Raw genomic sequence first — 19,673 nt, forward strand, 5'->3', positions numbered from 1 at the left:
GTTAAGACACCTAAGCTTGACAATCCTGGTAAAATGTAGCTTTAAATAAGTTTTCAGAGTTAATTTTAAGATCTCAATATTCTAATTATCATATCTTATTTTAAGAAATCTTACCAAGCCATTTTCACTTGTTCTACTGACAGATTTTTTCCACTGACAGTATTTCAAGGTGAAAGTTCCCTGAAATAAGTTGCTTTTCTTCTTGTTTTGAGAGGGGCGTTTTTGTCAGTCTCTCTCCCACTCTTTTTCTGTCTGACTTCTTTCTCTTTCGGTCTTTTCCCTGTTTCCCATCCTCCTCCTCCCCTCCTCTGCTGGCAATCCTTCTCCTGGTTTTTGGAGCAGCACCAGTTCCAGCTTGCAGCCTGATTATGAGGGCTTTAATGTTCCGTTTAGCAGCAGCCTGTTTGGAGGAAAAGACTAGATGTTTGACAGAGCAGGACACACACATGCATGCATGCTGACAATAGCCTTTATTAGGCCAGCTGAGCCTGTCCTGTTGGCCTGGTTCTGCCCTGAGTGGACGGTCTGGCGTCCAGCCGTCCCTTTGATGCCCAACCGCAGATCAAACCGCTGTAACAGGAAATGAGAGTCAGATCAGGGGAGGTGTAAGACTAAATGGAAGTATTAGGTCAAGAAAAATGTTTGTACATTCACAGTGAAGAACTGTCAAACCATGACGGTGAAAATCTGTAAACTCTGAAACGGCTTGATACAGTTTATATAACACTAAAACAGGTTAATCGGGAGAAAAGTGTGTTTTTTTTAGATTTTTTTTCTCTTGAAAACATACATTTCCCGACTCCTGAACAGTTTTTAATGAAAAAAATGCCGTAATATGTGTAAGAATACTGTAATTTCTGCATTTAATTCTTTAAAAGAATACAGTTTTTCCAATTAAATGTACATATTGTACTGATAATGGAAACATGCTGTAATATTTAATTAAATTTCCCTCGGGATTAATAAAGTATCTATCTGTCTGTCTATCTTGTTTCCTCCTCTGTTTCCACTTCTTTCCTTCGCTCCATTTTTACATAACAAAGTGTTTCATAACTCACCAGATTGTCAGGAGCTGCAGTGGCTTTTTCTTTTTTCTCCTCCTCCCTCCTCTCAAACGTCTCTCTTCCCCGACACCTTTCCTCTCGCTCTTCCTTTAATGTCGTCCAGTCCGTCCTCCAGTCCGTCCCTGCAGTGGAAGAAGCCACGTCTCATTTATGCAGAGAGCGTCCCATCTCTGTCCTGAGGGTTGCTTCCTTTCTCAAATTAGTTTGGCTTCTCTGGAGCAGAAGTTCAGACCTGAGCTCCAACACAGGAGAGCCAAACTCATCTTAGTCCAGGTTCCACATTCAGTCCAGATGATCTCCAGTGGACCGGACCAGTAAAACCACAGAATAATAACCTATAAATAACTACAACTCCTAATGGAGCACAACATTTAGTCATCAGGAACTGAACCATAGAGGCTTTACTTTAGAAAAAACAAAAACAAGACAAAATAGTACAAGAATGACACACAAATGACAAAAGCGAGAAACAAAATGACAAAAAATGAGACAAACGGCACGACACAAAACAAAAAAGAGACAAAAAAATTGACTAAAGAAATACAAAGTGATAAACGGACAAACATTACAAAAAAGAGAAACAAAGCAACACACGAAACGATGAATAAAGCAAAACACAAAATGACAAAAATAACAGAAAATATACAAGTGAGACAAAAAGGAAACACAAAACGACAAAAATGAAAAACATAAAGACAAAAACACAGGACAAACAACAATAGTGAGACAAAAAAAGACAAAAAGTAACAAAAACAAGACAAAAAATTACAAAAATGAGACAAGAAATGACAAAAGCAAGAAACAAAACGACAAAAAAACAAATGAGAGAAAAAGAAAACACAAAGCAACAAAAACATGAGACAAACGACAAGTCAGGCAAAAAACAACAAAAACGAGACCAAACATTATAAAAATGAGACACAAAATGAGAGGAAACAAACACAAAAGAGACAAAAAACATGAGACAAAAAAGTTACAAAGCGACAAAAAAATGTCAAAAGAACAATAAACAATCTAGTATTTTTCATTATGATCCAAACAACTTGTCATGGTCTAGAAATGATTTTAAATTTATAGTTTTACTAATTTACAATCTGCAGTTAATGTCTTCTCTGTAATTTTTACACTTTGAGGGCCGGATTGGACCCTCTGGAGGACCACTTTTGGACCACGGGCCTCATGTTGGACACCCCTGCTGTAACACTTCCTCTGTCACTCTTGTTCTAGTGTCTTCCTGCGTCTTCTCCCTCCCTGTCTCCAGTCTTCTGTCTCTTCCCTCCTCCTGTCTGAACTTCTCTTACCTTCTCTCTGCAGTCTTTTCGGTTTGCTGCTGCAGCAGATTTACTGGGTGGAACCTTGAACTCTTCCTTGTGTTTCTCCACTGCGCTCTCCTCTCCCATTAGGATTCGACTCCCCTCTCCCCCCTGCTGCGATCACAGACACTTTGTTCGTGCTGCTGAGGATAAGGCGGCATCGTCGTCTTTTCTTTCTGAGCATGAAGCTGTCTGCTGTGCACGTGGACACGGTGAAGAGGCGTCTTTTACCGCCTGAAACTAAAGTACACGTGACCTCGATCGCTCGCTGCGTGAAACTGCAGCAGATTTTCTTCCCCCCCGACTGTTAAAGAAAAAGTTCTGGCTTTTTAAACTAAAGTTGCTGTGATCAATAATTTATATTCACAGTGGAATCGGGTCGCTCACAGTAAAGAAACTTTAGATGACTATCATCTGAAGTCAAGGATTAAATGAATCATATGAGCAACAATTTTAGTGGAAAATGTAATTTTCTGCTTTTCTGTTTCACCAAAAAAACTTAGGATGCAATTTTTGCTGCAGTTTTTATGTTCCAAGCGTTCATTTCAGCCACTATCTTGTGAAAAAAATGCTGCTCCTTCATCATGGATATTGCAATTTTTACTTTATTGTTTTAGTTCAATTGTCTGCAACCTCATTATTTTGATTCATGCTCACCTTACTTAAAAATACAATTTCTAAAGCAGCACAGATTTCTACAACCTGCTCAGGAATCAGCTGCAAACAAAAGCTAAATTATCACCTACGTATTTAACATAATGGAGCATTAAAGAGCCCATATTGTGATGCTTTTTGTGTTTTTCTGTTTCTTTTATTGTTGTTATATAGCTGTTTTTAAATGGTCTGGAAACTTCTAAAACACAGAAAACTCAGTTATAATCCAGGCTTTTCTTCTGTGTCACACATTTACATCCAGTGGGGAAAAAAACTATTTAGTCAGCCACTGATTGTGGAAGTTCTCCCACTCCAAATGATGACAGAGGTCTGTAATTTTCATCATAGGTATGCTTCAGCTGTGAGAGACAGAACGTGAAAACAAATCCAGGAACTCACACTGTAGGACTTTTAAAGAGTTTCTTTGTAAATTAGGGTGGAAAATACGTATTTGGTCACCTACAAACAAGCTCTGGCTCTCACAGACTGTAACTTCTGCTTTAAGGAGCTCTTCTGTCCTCCACTCGTTACCTGTATTAACTGCACCTGTTTGAACTCGTTATCGGCATTAATGACACCTGTCCACAGCCTCAAACAGTCAGACTCCAAACTCCACCATGGCAAACACCAAAGAGCTGTTGAAGGACACCAGGAGCACTGGAGAACTTCCACAATCGGTGGCTGACTAAATACTTTTTTTGCCCCACTGTAACACCTGGCTAGCAGCTAGTTTGACTCTCATAGGAACACAGAGCAGCTTCCAGGGGTTATTTCCTCGCTAGAAGTGCTTCTGCTGGAGCTACATGCCTGTAACTGCAGATCCAGTGTTACAATATTTAACCAAAGTTACAGCATTTAGTGAATTTGGGTCATTATTGAGCTTTATTGTCCAGAACTTCACTGATTTGGTTTACCCTCAGTCTAATTTTTTAGCATGTATGCAACTGTTTTCATCAAAACAAGCTTTAAAAACACTGTGTGCTGCCTGTCCAACACAGAACAATGTTAGCAACAAGCATGTAGCCTCTAACAAACAGATATTTACCTCCGACTTTGGCTAAAATAAAGCCCAAAATACAGATAAATCACAGTGAACATTAGCATTCATTTCTGTAAAACCTCTGTTGGCTAACATGTTCACTTTAGAGGAGGTAAAATGTGTTTACAGCTTGAATCCAAACAATCTGCTAATGCAGCTTTTAGAAGATATTCAGGGCTGGAGATGCTGGACGCTTTTTAACGTTTTATTTAAAAAAAACTTAAGAGACTCCTAAAATAACGTGTAATTCAGCCGTTCACCGTTTGGTCTGGTAAATACCAGTAGAAGCAGCGTCTCTTGACATTTGCAGACTCATGAAATATTCAAATGATGAAGGAACTTCCAAGTTCATTCGTCTTTAGTTTACAAATTTATGCTCCCAGCGGTCACTGAGTCTGAGCAAAGAAAAGCCACAGAGGTCACACAAAGTTTAGGGTTTTCACCGATTCTTCTGCTGAAGATGATGTTGGAAATGTGGTTTATTTACACCTAAACAGGACTGAATCATTTTTGTGGAATAATCAAAAGAGATAGAGGATGTTTAGAGTTTTGGAATCTGTCATTGGGTTTGTTTCTGTTCCTTGGTGAAGGCTGAAAGGCCTCTTTTGTTTACTCCAGTCCACAGAGAGGCGCTCGGCTTACATTACCCAGCGGCTCTGAGAGTTTTCACCGGAGAGGTCAAGTGGAAGGTTATATCTAATGAATCGCTCGACTGTCGCCCACAGGCTTTGTGGTTTCCAGTCGATGACGAGCCGAGCAAGAGCTCAGCGGTCGTCCGCAGAGTTCCGGCGTTAACCTTCAGTCCAGAAATACAGCGACGACATGGTGGCCTGGACTGACCACACACAGAGAGGGGCCTAAAGTTTTAGCTGCTAAGACAATAAATGGTCCACAGAGTTACTAAATGGTGAGCAGCAGAGGTGAGGTGCAGGGTTCGATTACACTGGAGGGTAATCCAGATTTACTACGACCTTCTACCGCTGCAGACAAAAAGGAATCCAATCATGTTGGTTTAAATCAAGTCACGTTCACATCCTGACATCTCCAGCAGTTGGTGTGCGGTTTGGTTTGTTTTTAGGTCTTTAGTTTTGCAGTTCTGGCCTGTTTGGTCAAAGATTAAACAGATTTTATACCGAGTGATATGCATGTTTGTGAAAGTTCTTGTATTGGTTCTGTAGCACAAAGGGGACAAAAGTGATGATATCTAACAGCTTTAACCCATTAACCCTCGTGTCGTCCCACGGGTCAAATGGACCCTTTTAAAGTTTGAAAATGTGGGGCAAAAAAAAACATATTTTCACAGCAAAAACTTCCATCATTTTTGGGAAATTCTTGAACATAAGTTTGATGGAAAAAAGAATGTTCAAAAAAATGTTTCTTTAAGAGCATTCAGAAAAAAAAAAATCAATCCAAATCCAGCGAATTTTTTCTGAATGTTCTTAAGGAAAATACTGGAACTTTTACTGATATATATGTAATCACTTTAGATATTTTTTGCATTTTTTTGGATGATTTTTACTCGTTTTTCAAAAATATTTGCAAGAATTTTCTCGCCAAATTTGGGGGATTTTTAAAAAAAAAATGCAACTTTTAATTATTGGAATTTTCATCCTGAAAGTTTCGCAAATTTTCTGAAATCTGGGGGATTTTTTGGCTGAATTTATTTTTATTTTTTTCAGACAAGGAAACAATATTTTTGGTGCCCATAAATGAAGAAAACAGGCGGGTTAAAAGAAGTGACTGATATCCTAAAGAATAACCAGATATTTTATAAAATATTCATCTTACAAGTCGCTCTTTAATGTTTACTGTGTTCACTAGTTTAGTTAGTAATGAGCACTAAAGTTTCTACAAAATTAAAATTCAGATCATGTCAGATTTAACGTAATGAGATGACCGAAGTGATTCAGAAAATTTCATTTGATTGTGAGTGAGTGAGAATATGAACCCACAGGACCTGGAGTTTCATCAGTTTTTTCAGCGTCAAGGTGACCCTCGCACATCCATTAAGTCTGAGGAAAGCCTTAATCCTGTTTTTAGGGGATATAGAATTATAACACGTCAGATCTGCACACGCAGCAGGGAGCTTCTGCAAAGGGAAGCAGTGAAGGAGAAGGTCATGGATCTGGAGGATTCATATCCAGGATGCAACCAGTGGGGGGAAGTTTCTCAGAGCAGAACAAGGGAAAAGACGACTTAATGTGTATGTTTGAGGAAAAGCTGCAGGTTGTAGTTGATTTAAAGACCATCCTCACAGTCTGGATGCAAACATGAACACTCACAGTAAAGCAAGTAGAGCCCAAACAATAGGAAATCAAAGTTCGCTTAATTACCCAAAGTAATCAATGTCCGTTTGGATTGTAAGAGCAAATAATTCTTTGTTCCAGAGTTACACCATCTGTTTTCATTGATCTGCCACAAAGTTTTATTCATTAAACAAGATCTGAGCCTCTAATCCCTAATGGACAAAAGACTTTAAATCAGGGGTGTCCAACATGAGGCCCGCGGGCCAAAGGCGGTCCTCCAGAGGGTCCATACATCAGGTTGCTCTTCTGGCTGTGTGGTGTGGACCAGTCTTTGTCTGAGGGTGTTATTTGGCTTAAAGACAGGAATCTGGTGTTTGTTGAAAATCCTCCTCAGTTTTTGAGACACTATTGTTGCGCCTGCTCTCCTTCTCTTCCGTCGTCACTGGGTTGTTCTCCTTTCTGGATCTTGTGTGAGCCTTCACAAAAGTCCAGTCAAGGTATCCACAAGTTTTCAGTGCCTCAACTTGAAACATAAGAATTTTGATATTGGACAGATTCTTTCATAGGTGGACTTCAGATTTTGCACATATTCCTATAGGAGTTAGAAATAATAATGCACATTTCTATGAAAAACTAAAATATTCACCTGAAGATGCTGGAGGATCCTCGTGTGAATCCCTGACAGAACTTGTCTTTCCTGTGAGACCGGCCAGGATTCACATGATCACCAACTGTAGGAGAAAGAAGAAATTCATCAGGCCTCACATTTATGCATTTGCACTTTACAGTTACCAGTTTATTCATCTAGCACACATTTATATGCCACACATCAGAAAAAATGGATTTAAGCCTCAATTCAGTCCTCCAGAAAAGTTTCAGACATTTGTTTCCGTCATATCATGGACAAAAGCTGTAATATGTGGTTTAACACTCTGTTACGGGGGGGGGGAAGCTGGAGAACCCAGGTACAGACACAGACAGGCAGACTGGTGTGATCAAAAAGGGGCTTTATTGAAGCAGAAAACTAAAACAATACATAAAGGAGGGGTGGTAAGTTTGGTGTGCGAACAGAAGCCGTGACATGTGAGTGGATGATCCAGCAGGGACTAAAAGAAAGCACTGAGCTTATATAGGGGGTGAACAGGTGGAGAACAGGTGAGCAGTGTTTAGCTGATTACTGCAGCTGACACTCACAGCAGTAATCAGCCGGTAGAGTGCAGCCAGGGACAATTGACGTAATTATGCTTTTTATGTGCAAAACACAACAAAAGCACATTTCCTCAACTAGCTGGTGATACGTTTCATTCAATCTTGATTATTTTTGCTTCTAGTAGTGTTTTTTTTCAGTTACAGTAGCTCAGAGAGTCTTGCAACTTTATGAAATAGTGCAGAGTTTTAGATAGAACTCAAAGTAATCTGTATGTCAGGAGAACCTCATTTGGCAGAAAACTTGGTCAGACTACAGTTTCTCATTAATCTGATGAGCTGCAGACAGTTTATTTTACATTATGAACTGAACAAAGGAACTGGGCCACGTCCACTCTGTGTACTGTATGAGGATAGTCCTGAGTTTTCTTCTCTTGTAACTAAGGGGCCGTTTATACGAGGACCATCCTAACAGAAAACGCAAAAGTGGCGTCTTGTCATTTCACGTTTAGAGGAGCGGTTTTGAAGGAAATCTGCGTATATACGGTGACTCTATAGTGTGTGGAATTCGATTGGATATGCATGCCAGGCAGCTGGGTGGCGCTGTGATAAAACTCTGCCATGTCTACGCGCATGCGTACTATCTCCCTTTTCGGATCTCCGCCGCGGTAAATGTTCATGAATGGAATCTGTACAGATTCTGTACGTTTGTTGGTACGACTCCTGTAGTGTACATAGAGCTGCCAGAGTTGCTTGAAGGTAGGAAGGATGGAAATAATCACACATCTTTGTTTACGTCCTTGTACCGGCCGGCAAACCAAAGCACGTATGTGACGTAATCGCGTACGCGACGTGGTCAGATCTCGGCAAAGTTTTGCGTTTTGCTGTTTAGACGGAAACGTAACGGCGGAGCGTTTTCTACTTTTCCACTCTGGAGGCCGGTTTCAAATTTTTGCGTTTTCAAGCCCCCAAAACGCCGTCCTCGTATAAATGATAGGGTGTTTTGTTGAAATATTTTGCCGTTTTCACCTGCAAGCGTCCTCGTGTAAACGGCCCCTGAATTGAAGGCAAATGAGAGTAAACATCATTAAAGTCAGTTTTTGTCTGAAGCAAACACAGAAAAAAACGGAGGGATTTGATAGCAGAAAATCATCACATTTAACCCTTTAAGCGCCAAAGTCGCAATATGTGACAAGCAACATTGCTGAACATAACAAGCCACAGCTTCAAATATAGTGCCTCATGCAGTTACTACTTTATACCAGGAGATGGCGGACATCTGGAACCTCAATCTGAGCATTTCATTCCAAAGTTTAGGAGTTTATAGAGTTTGAAAACCGAGGAGACGAGACTCGCCGTCGGAGCGTATCAGAGCGCAAGACGGCACATAAAGTGAGAAAACTCACCGTACCGAGAGGTCTGGTCAACGCTGACAAAGTACTTTGTAAAATAATGGCTTACTCAGACTCTGAAGAGGAATATTCACCCTCTGATGAAGACGTGCAGTCGTCCAGTGAGACAGAAAGTGAAGCTGCGTCAAAACACCGCTAATGGTGAGGGGGATAGCGGGGATGCAAAAAAAAGCGGAAATAGCGGCAGACACGGGAGAAAATGCACTGATAACGGTGGAGGCCGCAGTGGCGTTCACGGCCCCGTCATAAATGACGATGATGATGGCTGGGTTTGCTTGACAGATGAGGAAGAGTTTCAGAAGTGGATCAGACATTTTGATGAGCTTGTTGGGTATCGTGGAGACAGGGATCTGACAAATTCTGAGCCAAACAATGCCATTTTGATCGATAAACATCAATAAAGTTATGTAATCCCTGTCTGGATTTCATAACTTGTTGGGTATCGTGGAGACAGGGATCTGACAAATTCTGAGCCAAACAATGCCATTTTGATCGATAAACATCAATAAAGTTATGTAATCCATATGTCCGCCGCCTGGTGATGTCATAATATGCAAATTAGATGAGTGAATTCACTCCCATCAAACTTTGGGTCATACTGATGATTTTTCGCGTTTACAGTTTGTCTTTATCTCTAACCATTTTCAAGTTACAACCTTTTGCAAAAAAAGATATCAAAACTGAATATTTTATTGAAAAAACTCTGGCGCCTAAAGGGTTAACTAATGTTCTGCTTAGAAGTTTAGTTGAATTGTTAAAGCTGCTCTTCCTGTTCAGAAGCTGACCGTGTTATAACGCTGATGTTTACTGAATATATATTTACACATCAGCACCACACAACCAGCAGAAATCAGCTCTTACTAGATATGAACTCAGACTGTTACATAATAAGCTGTTTTCCATTGCAGGCACTTGTGGGTTCTCAGGAACCTGTAGAACCTCTTTCAGGGCAGAAAAACTTTCCTTCTGCTGTATAATTACTTCTGAGAGGCCCTGATACATTGCTGTGTGGGTCTTCATGCAAATAAGTTCAACTGGAAGGGAACAACATTTATTTTTTTACTCTGCCCTCTGAATCACCTCATAAAATCTCAGTCTTATTTGCTGATAACAGCATAATTCCAGGACCTTCAGTGAAATTCAACTGGATTTCTCTTTCTTGAGGACTTTTCATCCTCAACCAAGAGGCTTCTTTAGTGAACTTAAAAGTCTTCAAGACCCTAAAAAATAAGTCCAGTTGTTTTACAGCTCCTAGAATCAACACATGTATGACTGAGAATCTACACATCTTTTTTTTTTTAAGTATTAGTTTTTTGGCCTTTTCCCGGCTTTATTAAATAGGTGCAGTCAGTGTAGAGAGATTGACAGGAAATGAGGGAGAAGACATGCAGCAAAGGACCGCACAAGCAGGAATCAAACCCGGGCCGCTGCATCAGGGACCAGCTCCTATATGTGGTTAACCCACTTAACCCATTGAGCTCTACGGGCAGATTAGGGGTCGTTTTTGAGAACGAACTCCTCCTAGGGGGTTACTCTTAGAGACTTCAAATTTCGCCCGTATATGCAACAGAACGTAATGATCAAAGGTTATTAAAAGTTCCCGCATAAGCCAAAGGGTGTGGCCATGGTGACCTCCACAATTTTGATGCTTCGCCATGAAACATCAACAGCTGTGTAACTATCCTCTGCATGCTCCAGTCTCCTTCAAACTTTACATGTGTGATCAGAGTCCAGTTTAGAAGACATCCATTGACCAACGTACAGTCAGAGTGACAGCGCCACCTGTTGGATAAACAGGAAATGCTGTACAACTAGCCTGTACATACTCCAATCTGCCTGAAATTTTACTTGTGTGATCAGAGTCCAGTGCTGATCACTTCCATAGGCTAATATATATACTCTTGATCGCAGCGCCACCTTGTGGATGGACAGGAAGTGCTTTATAATTAGCCTGTACATGCTCCAATCTGTCTGAAACTTTACATGTCTGATCAGAGTCCGGTCCTGATGACATCCATAGACCAATATGAAGTCACAGTCATAGCACCACCTAGTGAATGGACAGGAAGTGCTGCATGTCTGACCTGTACATGCTCCAATCTGCCTGAAACTTTACACATGTGATCACAGCCCAACCCTCATCACATTCATTGGCAGAAATATACTCTCAATCACAGCGCCACCTGGTGGACATGCTTGGATTCACCGACCAGCAAGAGTGCGAGGACCCGTCCAACGCTGCTTGCAGCTTTAATTTATAGGCTATTATGCTGTGGTTTTACTGGTCTGGAACACTGGAGAGTAAACTGGGCTGAATGTGAACCTGAACTAAGATGAGTTTGACACCTCTGCTTTAAGTAACACTTTACACCTTTTCTGTCTCCTTTCAGTTCTTCCCGTACGGTGATGCCTCCAAGTTCGCCCAGCACGCCTTCAGGACCTTTGACAAGAACGGCGACGGCACCATCGACTTCAGAGAGTTCATCTGTGCGTTGTCCATCACATCACGGGGAAGCTTCGAGCAGAAACTCAACTGGGCCTTCAACATGTACGACCTGGACGGAGACGGCAAGATCACACGGGTGGAGATGCTGGAGATCATCGAGGTAAAGAAAGGACTCTTTGAACATGAGAACATCTTCAGTTTACTCACATTAAGATGGCTCCGGCAGACGAGCCTGAGCTGCTTCACTTTGTTTGCTCCATGAACTGCTGAGTCACGAGGATCTTATGAATTTTTGATCTCAGTTAAAGGTTATACGGCCGAGCACTGAGCCTCCAGGGCCGGACAAGACACTAATTATTCATAAATTCAAACAATATGCAACAGGAGGCTTGTTTAGAGCAGACTCATCTGGAATTTGTTGTACTTCCGTTGCTCCAGGAGATCAGCTCCATGTTGTCCTCTGTGTGGGTACATCCCAGTCCCTCATTAAAACACTCCTCAGACTCTGGGTGTTCTGGATCTGGTCCAGGTCATACGGGGTTTTATGTTCTGAACGTGTCTGTTGGATGGAGTTACATCTTTAGAAATGCTCTAACACTTCATGTGTCATCGTTTGAGCGATGACGTCCATCAGCCAACTGTGACTCGTCTGCATGCGGTGTAAATTCAGAGTCATGTTTTTCGTGCTGTTGAAGGGGAAATAAGCAGGGAGTCATATTTCACACATGTGGGAGGACGTCAGTGACAGAATAAGTCCAGGCTGGAGTTAGTGTGTGTTTTAGTTATTTATTCTGACCATACATCACTTTATGTCTGCAAATACTAAGTTCAAGGCATCAAACGCATTAGAAGCTAACAGTGGAGAGGAAAAGAGTTTGTCTTCCTTAGATACTAGCTCCTATATAATGGACATTAGAGAAAAGATACAACTGGTTTTTCTCACTCTACACTCCTACAAAAACGTCCTCTCATAATGCATGGGTCACCAGAGGAATTACACGGAAGTCATCTGAGAGCACTTTCCACAGTAAGGTTAAGCACTTACAGTATAACAGGAGGTCCTCGGTTTGCGATGTCATCGACCTACGGCGTTTCATCGTTACATCGGAACTGATTACGTGGAACTAGTTGATGAGTGGAGTGGATGAATATGGATACAGATACACCTTGGATTGTGCTACATTCACTAACATTTTACCTTCATTATGGCTCCCAGCGTAAGTCAGACTCTTCTGATGCTGGAAGAAAAGGAAAGCCGTCTCCATGGAAGTGAAATTAGACAGAATAAAATGCTGGGAACATGGCATTTCTTTTAATATTTTGTTTCTGGGCCTTTTTCAGCTTTATTTGACAGGCTAAGCAAGAGAGTGACAGGAAACTAGGGAGAAGACATGCAGCAAAGGGCCAGAAGCAGAAATCGAACCCGGGCCACTGTGTCAGGAACCAGCTCCTATATGTGGTTAACCCACTTAACCCATTGAGCTATACAGGTGCCTGGAACGTAATGTTTCTGACGAATTGATCGTTATCGTGATGCACATAATGGCTTTGCTTACATTTTCACTGGAGTTCCGACTTACGGCTAAAATCGAACGGAGCTCTGACCTAAGTCGAGGACCCCCTGTATGTCATAGGAAGAAACACGACAAATCCAACTGATTCCCTTTCAGCAGCACTTTGGGGAGAATGGGAGGAAAAAAACTTCCAGCAGAACCAGGCTCAGGGAGAGGGGCCGTCTGACTCGACTGGTCGGGGTGAGGGTGACAAAGAAAGCAGAGAGGACGACACGTAGAAGAACCAAGAACTTTCCTGTCTGCCTCTCAACTTAACCTGTCAAACAAAACCCAAAAAAAACTTTTTGGAAAAGGAAAATTACAGATCATGCAGGCCTTCATGTTCTTAAGATATGTTTTAAACACTAATTGTCTCATTTCATGTTTCCTCTATTCCTATTGCATCGCTCAAGAAAAGCAAAGTTAAACAAGAGCTCTGACCCGAACATCTCTCTCCATCTTTCTCCCCTGCAGGCGATCTACAAGATGGTGGGCACGGTGATCATGATGAAGATGAACGAGGACGGCCTGACGCCTGAGCAGAGGGTGGACAAGATCTTCTCCAAGATGGATAAGAACAACGACGACCAGATCTCGCTGGAGGAGTTCAAAGAGGCGGCTAAGAGCGACCCGTCCATCGTATTACTGCTGCAGTGTGACCTCCAGAAATAGGCCGGAGGGCGAGCGGAGCGCCACACCAGCCGCCACGGACTGCACAGAAAGAATTTCATGTTCCATTCAGTTTGCAGCTATTTCCACTGAAAAAAAAATATGCTTGGACTACCTTTCAATGGATCTGCTTCTTGTGTTTGAAACACTCGTGTGCATGAGAATGTTATTTGCTATAAAAATCAAGATCTACACACAACATACGACAACGTGCGCGGGTGCAACGGTGCGAGTGCACACCACTGACACACACACACACACACACACACGCACGCCTCACTACATAAGAACACCTCGCACAAATAATATTATATAGAAATATAAATATGAATATATATTTAAATTATTTAAAGATCAACTGCCAAAATGTGAAGTGTGCAAAGTATTTTCCATGAAGTTTCATTCTACTGGAGCTTGCGCATCGGTGATGTGCTGCGTTGAATTTGCCGCTACTCTATTTATTGTTCCGAGTTTACTGACGCTAGCTGTATGTGTTTCATGATACCGAGTAACGTCGACCGAACCAAAACTCCTACGATAATGTATCTGCCTCCGATAAGACACTCTGTCCATCGTCTCGATTATTAGCTCTAGAAGAGATGGATCGTCCAACTTTTTCCTTCCGAAACATGCCTGTACTGTCGGTAAAGAAACTATAAATGTAGTTAATTTGCATGCCTTTAGGTTTCTGCCTTAAACGACTCCTCAGTTTGCATCCTGTGATCGAAGACGGAAAGCCTTATCCGAGCAGCGTGGTGACACTTTTAGAGAGGGAGGCCATGAGATTGTTTTACTGACTACATAGGGAGGAGAAAACACACTGCAGCAGGCCCTTCTGCAAGCATCGTCGTATGGGATGTAGTTTTTGTGATCTGTCCAGACGTTTTCTTTTGACTGCTGTAACTGTGGGAGCATGTTTCCTCGTAGATTAGCTGTGGTATATGTTGCTAAGAACTAAATCCTTGCCCCCCATGTGCATTTAAACACACTCTCTCTCATCGCGAACGCTCAAACGTTGGAGGAATCGATCATTTTTTGTGCTAATTTGTGCGGAGGCAACGTTGGAATCAGGATTCCCCACAGAACGAGTTTAATTAGAGCATCACATCCACGTTCTCTTTGTTTTTTTTCCACATATCATTACAGAGATTTCAGAGGAGTTTGTTTTTTAAGACACTTGGAGCGTTAAAGAAGAGCATTTTCCTGTTTGTCTTTTTCAGTGGAAGTGAGTGAAAGCAGCAGTGATTCCATTAGAGCTAGCAGAGGACAGTCCTCACCGTAAAGCCATGTGTTCAGTAGGTTCCGCCCCTTTTTTCAGCCCTCCAAAGTCTCTCTTTACCAATCAGTCGATCTTTTTGTACTTTTTTACTCCCGTCTCTCACACATTGTACACGTACGTAGATGTAGAGAAGTTCAGCGACGCGTGGAACCACCTGGTTTAGAAATCAGCCCACCTCTATCTTCTGAATAAACTTTCCGACCTGCTTTAACACTCGTGGAGGATGAAGTCATAAAACAGTTCTGCAATAAAAACCCGTCACTCCAGTCCATCGCCTTCGACTTGCCCCCCCGCCCGCTCAACTTTCTAACCTGAACTTCTTTACATGAACATCTTTGGCCAGTTTCTAATTCCAACTCTGTTATTACTATTACTGCTATCAGATACCAAATGTAAGCAACGGCAACCGTGTACAAGGATTCTTTTGTAGCATGTATTGTGTCCCTGACGACATGGCTGCACTACTCCCTGTGTTGTGATTTAATCTAATAAAAGGAACTCAATGGGCTGTTGTCTCGTCTCATAACTGGTCAGAGCGTCTTTAACCCTCGTGTCGTCCTGCTGGTCAAATTGACCCGTTTATAAGTTTGAAAATGTGGAAAAAAGTATATTTTTACAGTGAAACTTCTGATGTCCATATTTTCAACATTTTTGGGAACTTTTGGAACATTTTTTGGTGGAAAAAAAGAAATGTTAAAAATGTAAATTCGCTGGATTTTGGTTGATTTTATGTGAATGTCTTAAAGAAAATAGAAGTTTTACTGATATATTGAATCACTTTAAATATTTTTAGGATTTTTTGGAAGATTTTTACCCATTTTTTGAAAAAATTTGCAAGAATTTTCTTGCCACACTTGGGGGATTTTTTCAAACAAAACTTTTAAGGTATTATTGGAATTTTCTTCATGAAAATTTCGCATTTTTTTTTTAGAAATTTTGAGTTGTTTTTTTTTGCTGATTTTTTTCAGACAAGTGAACAATGTTTTTAGTGCCCGTAAATGAGGACAACAGGAGGGTTAAGCCTGCATCTACACCTGCAATACTCAGCTTTCTGTCACATTAATAACAAAATAATACAACAGCTTTATTATATGTAGCAGTTATGAAAAAGCAAAAGCAGGACATTCAGAAGGCCAAACAAAATGAAAGTGAAATTAACATTAAAGTTAAAACAAGAAGATATAATGTCAAAAAATAATATAACTGATAAATAATGTAAAATATAATAAATGAATATAAAAAGAATACACACTACCGGTAGAAATGCTTGGATCTATCTATCTATCTATTAATAGAATATATATAATTATAATGATTTTTTTTCAAAAATGTATCATTTAAAATACAATAAATGTCAATAACAAAATAAAAATAAATGCTTATAAGGTAATAAAAAAATCACATAACACAAGACTCCATATGTCATTAGTTAAAGCATAATAATAAAAGCAATAAGCCCTTAAAAGGTAATAAAAAAGACATAATATCCCACAAGCAAGTCTATCAGAATTAAGCAGTGATTTCACAGCTCCACTACAGAATCTAAAAGTGCAGATTAGCTCCTTTGGGAACCAACATTTCTGACCCAGACAAGCTTTAAAACTCATCAGCAAAACCTTATGATCATTTATAAAATGAACAGGGAGAGAAAGAAGCCAGGACTTCTGTGATGTGAGGTATTCTACTAGAAACAGGTAGAAGATGAACAGCTGTTCCAGGTGTTACAACATGCAGACTGGTAGTGTGACACGGTGCTGTAAGGCTGCCAGCAGGATCATAAATGGTGAACAGATCATAAACGTAGCTTGGGGTGCTTTAAAAGTGATCAGTAAAATCTTAAAATCAGTTCTCAAACCAAGAGGGAGCCGGTGGAGGGAAGCCAAGATAGGAGGGATGTGATGTCGTCTGTTAAAACCGATAAGAAGCCGAGCTGCTGGACAAGTTGGAGCCGACTGAGGAGCTTTACAAGAACGTCAGAGAGGACAGAGTTACGATAATAAAGACGGGAGAAGACGAGTGTCTGGACAAGGTCCTCCAGGTCTGGGTGTGAGAGCACTGGCTTTATCTTGGAGGAAGACATTTCTGCAGTAATGTCCCCATACAACCACCAGATGTCACTGCTGAGATAGACTTTAATATATACGTTTGCTCCTCTGGTGCAATTCCACTGACAGACACAGGAATACATGGGAACAGAGTGGATCTATACAGAAAGATTTACGAGGAAATACCTCAGAAAGCTGCAGTGTTTACCCATAATTCTCTGTCACAGCAGCAGTGATTGCTCTGGGTTCACTCAGGGGTCTGAATCCTCACATACATACAGCAGGGATCCCAATAAAACCCCAGAGAACATCAGCAGCCGTTTACTGCTACAGGCAAACCGAGCAGCAGGCGACCCCCCCAACCCGCCTGTAAAGGAGCAAAATGCAGTCTATTGATTTGAACGGGTTCAAGCAGGGTTCAGAGCTTCTGTACGTTACATCTACAACACGGAAAAAAGGAAGAGATGCAAGATTTAAGAAAAAGAACATTTATTTTACAGAAATTAGATCCTTTGCATTGTTGGTTCGTGTCATTCAAGCCCAACTCATGTGAAAGCTATAAATTAAAAATAAAAGCAGTTTGGAAACTTTTAACGTGTTTATGAGGGGGAAAACTACAACCATGTCGTTAATCTACAGCCTTTAGAATCAGTTTTTGACAATAACATAACAAATATTTGAAGCCCTGAAAATCAAACTGACGAGGGAATTTTAAGAAGCAGCGTTCTCTGTGGCTGCACAAAAAACAGCCCAAAAACATCCTGCCAGACCAACCAGAGGATGGGACAGATCTGTGAATGCAAGTCTGACAATAAAAAGAAAAATCCAACAGAACAAAGTGATTAAAAAATATTAAGAACTGAATCAGCAGATCATCACCAGCATGGAGTGAGCAACATGTGACGTTTGTACAGATAGAAGCGGTTTGAGGGCGTCTACTTGGGGGGGTCTGTGTTGATGCCGTATTTCTCTTTTAGAAGCTTCAGCTGCTCCTCTTTCTTCTTTGTGTCCATTTTCTGGAAAGCCTGGAAAAAAAGCAGGGGATAAATTGAGAAAATCAGGTTTGAAAATATTGCTGAAAACTGCCTAAACCCAAACCCCATCCCTCCATTTGTGCAATAATAATACATTTTATTTGTAATGCACTGTGATGCTCCTACTCACTCTGTTGGCGTTGTAGTAGAGGACCACCAGGTAGCGGTTACAGACGTTGAAACCTGACAGATGGTCGCAGGCGTTCTTGGCATCGAAGATGTCTTCATACACGACGTAGGCTGTTCCTCTGGTTTCAGGTGTGTTCCCTCTGAGAGAAGAAAAAAACACACAGAAGAGTGAGAACAAGACCAATCTGTGCAAATCTTACAGAAAACATTAGGGATAAATTATTTAACGTGCACACAGGAGATGCTGAGATTCATTTCTTCCTGGTTAACTGGGATGCTCTTACAGCTAAACAGTGCTGTCTCCTTGGTTTCCCAAAACAAATTTGATTTATGTCATTTTCAAGAAACAAAAACCTTTCCAGTGCTAGTTATCTACATGGATCACCAATCCAGAGACAAGCAGAACAAAATGTTAACCTGCATCTCTAAAATTTGACAGAGGGGCATTTTCCTTAAAGATAAAATACAATAAGAAGATATATTTTACATCCATTTACATTTGACCAAGATATTATAACACCAAAATATAGATTAATAACATTATTTGCTACTATGGCGCAAATTGGTTTATCGATCCCATCGTACCCCAGCAGTATCTAGAGTTAGATTTTCTACACTACTGATTTTTTTGACCGATGATGCAATTTTAATATGATTTGCACAAAACAATCACGATCTCTGACAATGAAATAGTCATATTAACAAGAAAAATTAAATTCTGGGTCAGATATGCTGCATATTGTATACCCAAGGTTGCAACATTTGTTATTTGCTAACTGCAACACAATTCTTTCAGCATGTCAGCAAACGTCAGTACGCTTTGCTGCTTCTTTTAACAAAGTATGAAACAGAAGTAAAAGTTCCAGAAATCTACAGTGAATCACTCACGTTCTGATTTGACGTATTGGTCCGTATTTCCCAAAGATATCGTACATTTCCTCAGCTGTGATCTTGTAGGGAAGATTCCTGACGTAGAGGATTCTGTTCACCTCTGGAGGAAGTCGTATCTGAAGCATACAGCGAGAGAAAACACTTTCAAAACTAACGTCAGAGCACAACTGGCAAAATATGTGTGAATCATAAAAGACCGCAAACGTTTTTAATGTCTTTTGAATCAATAAAATGTAAGACTACAGGCAGCGGGATTGTTTTGTTAGCATGCTAACCAACTAACACTGGGCCCCGTTAGCTTCGAGCCAAACTGAGCTAATATTTTAAAGGTCCAGTCCTCCCAGAACACACCAGCAGACTCGCTCACACTTACATTAGCGCGTTTTGCTGCCTGCATAGCCATGTTGACGGTTTATTTGTGAAAAATCAGCCGCTGAACTACAAACACGCACTTTCCTTCTTCTTCTTCACTTCTGTCGTCAAAATGGCTACGGTCGCGAGCTGGTGACGAACTTCCGGTTTACGAGCAGACGCAAACAAGGTGCTGCGTTACCTGGAGGAGGACGGTGGTACTGCACTAATACGTTAAATAAAGAGTAGTGCTGCCACTTACTGGAGGATGTTGCCAGTTTCCCAGTCTCTGCAAGATTTTTTTTCGTTTTTTTTGAAGAAAAAAAATAGAAAAGAAGAAAGAAAAGATAGCAAACTAAAAAAAAAAACAAAACAAACAAAAAACAAACAAAAAACAGCTGA

General features: G+C 40.8%; 2 protein-coding genes across 3 annotated transcripts in view; one reads left to right on the plus strand and one right to left on the minus strand.

Annotated features, from left to right (window-relative positions):
* vsnl1a (visinin-like 1a) overlaps positions 1-15,329 on the plus strand; it is a 54,140-nt gene extending 38,811 nt beyond the window's left edge. For both annotated transcript variants that reach the window (XM_022210348.2, XM_022210347.2), the window contains exons 3-4: positions 11,265-11,480; positions 13,348-15,329. In XM_022210348.2, the coding sequence (XP_022066040.1) occupies positions 11,265-11,480; positions 13,348-13,545 (414 nt within the window). In that variant the 3' untranslated portion in view covers positions 13,546-15,329. The remainder of the gene's footprint in view (positions 1-11,264; positions 11,481-13,347) is intronic.
* Positions 15,330-17,338: 2,009 nt separating this feature from the next.
* Positions 17,339-19,458, minus strand: sf3b6 (splicing factor 3b, subunit 6). Its single transcript, XM_022210351.2, has 4 exons — positions 19,294-19,458; positions 18,918-19,036; positions 18,031-18,169; positions 17,339-17,891 (listed from the first exon to the last, which is right to left on the minus strand). The coding sequence occupies exons 1-4, from the start codon at positions 19,321-19,323 to the stop codon at positions 17,802-17,804; spliced, it is 378 nt and encodes a 125-aa protein (XP_022066043.1). The 5' UTR covers positions 19,324-19,458; the 3' UTR covers positions 17,339-17,801.
* Positions 19,459-19,673: the final 215 nt, after the last annotated feature.

Source organism: Acanthochromis polyacanthus, chromosome 16, assembly GCF_021347895.1.
Source record: "Acanthochromis polyacanthus isolate Apoly-LR-REF ecotype Palm Island chromosome 16, KAUST_Apoly_ChrSc, whole genome shotgun sequence".
NCBI classification, from domain to species: Eukaryota; Metazoa; Chordata; class Actinopteri; family Pomacentridae; genus Acanthochromis; species Acanthochromis polyacanthus.

Excerpts from the sequence above, each read along its gene's own strand:
- sf3b6 (XM_022210351.2), bottom strand. The coding sequence starts at position 19,323 with ATGGCTATGCAGGCAGCAAAACGCGCTAAT. Across the intron at positions 19,037-19,293 it reads AGGCAGCAAAACGCGCTAAT|ATACGACTTCCTCCAGAGGT; the intron begins GTAAGTGTGAGC and ends TGTATGCTTCAG. Across the intron at positions 18,170-18,917 it reads CCAATACGTCAAATCAGAAC|AGGGAACACACCTGAAACCA; the intron begins GTGAGTGATTCA and ends TTCTTCTCTCAG.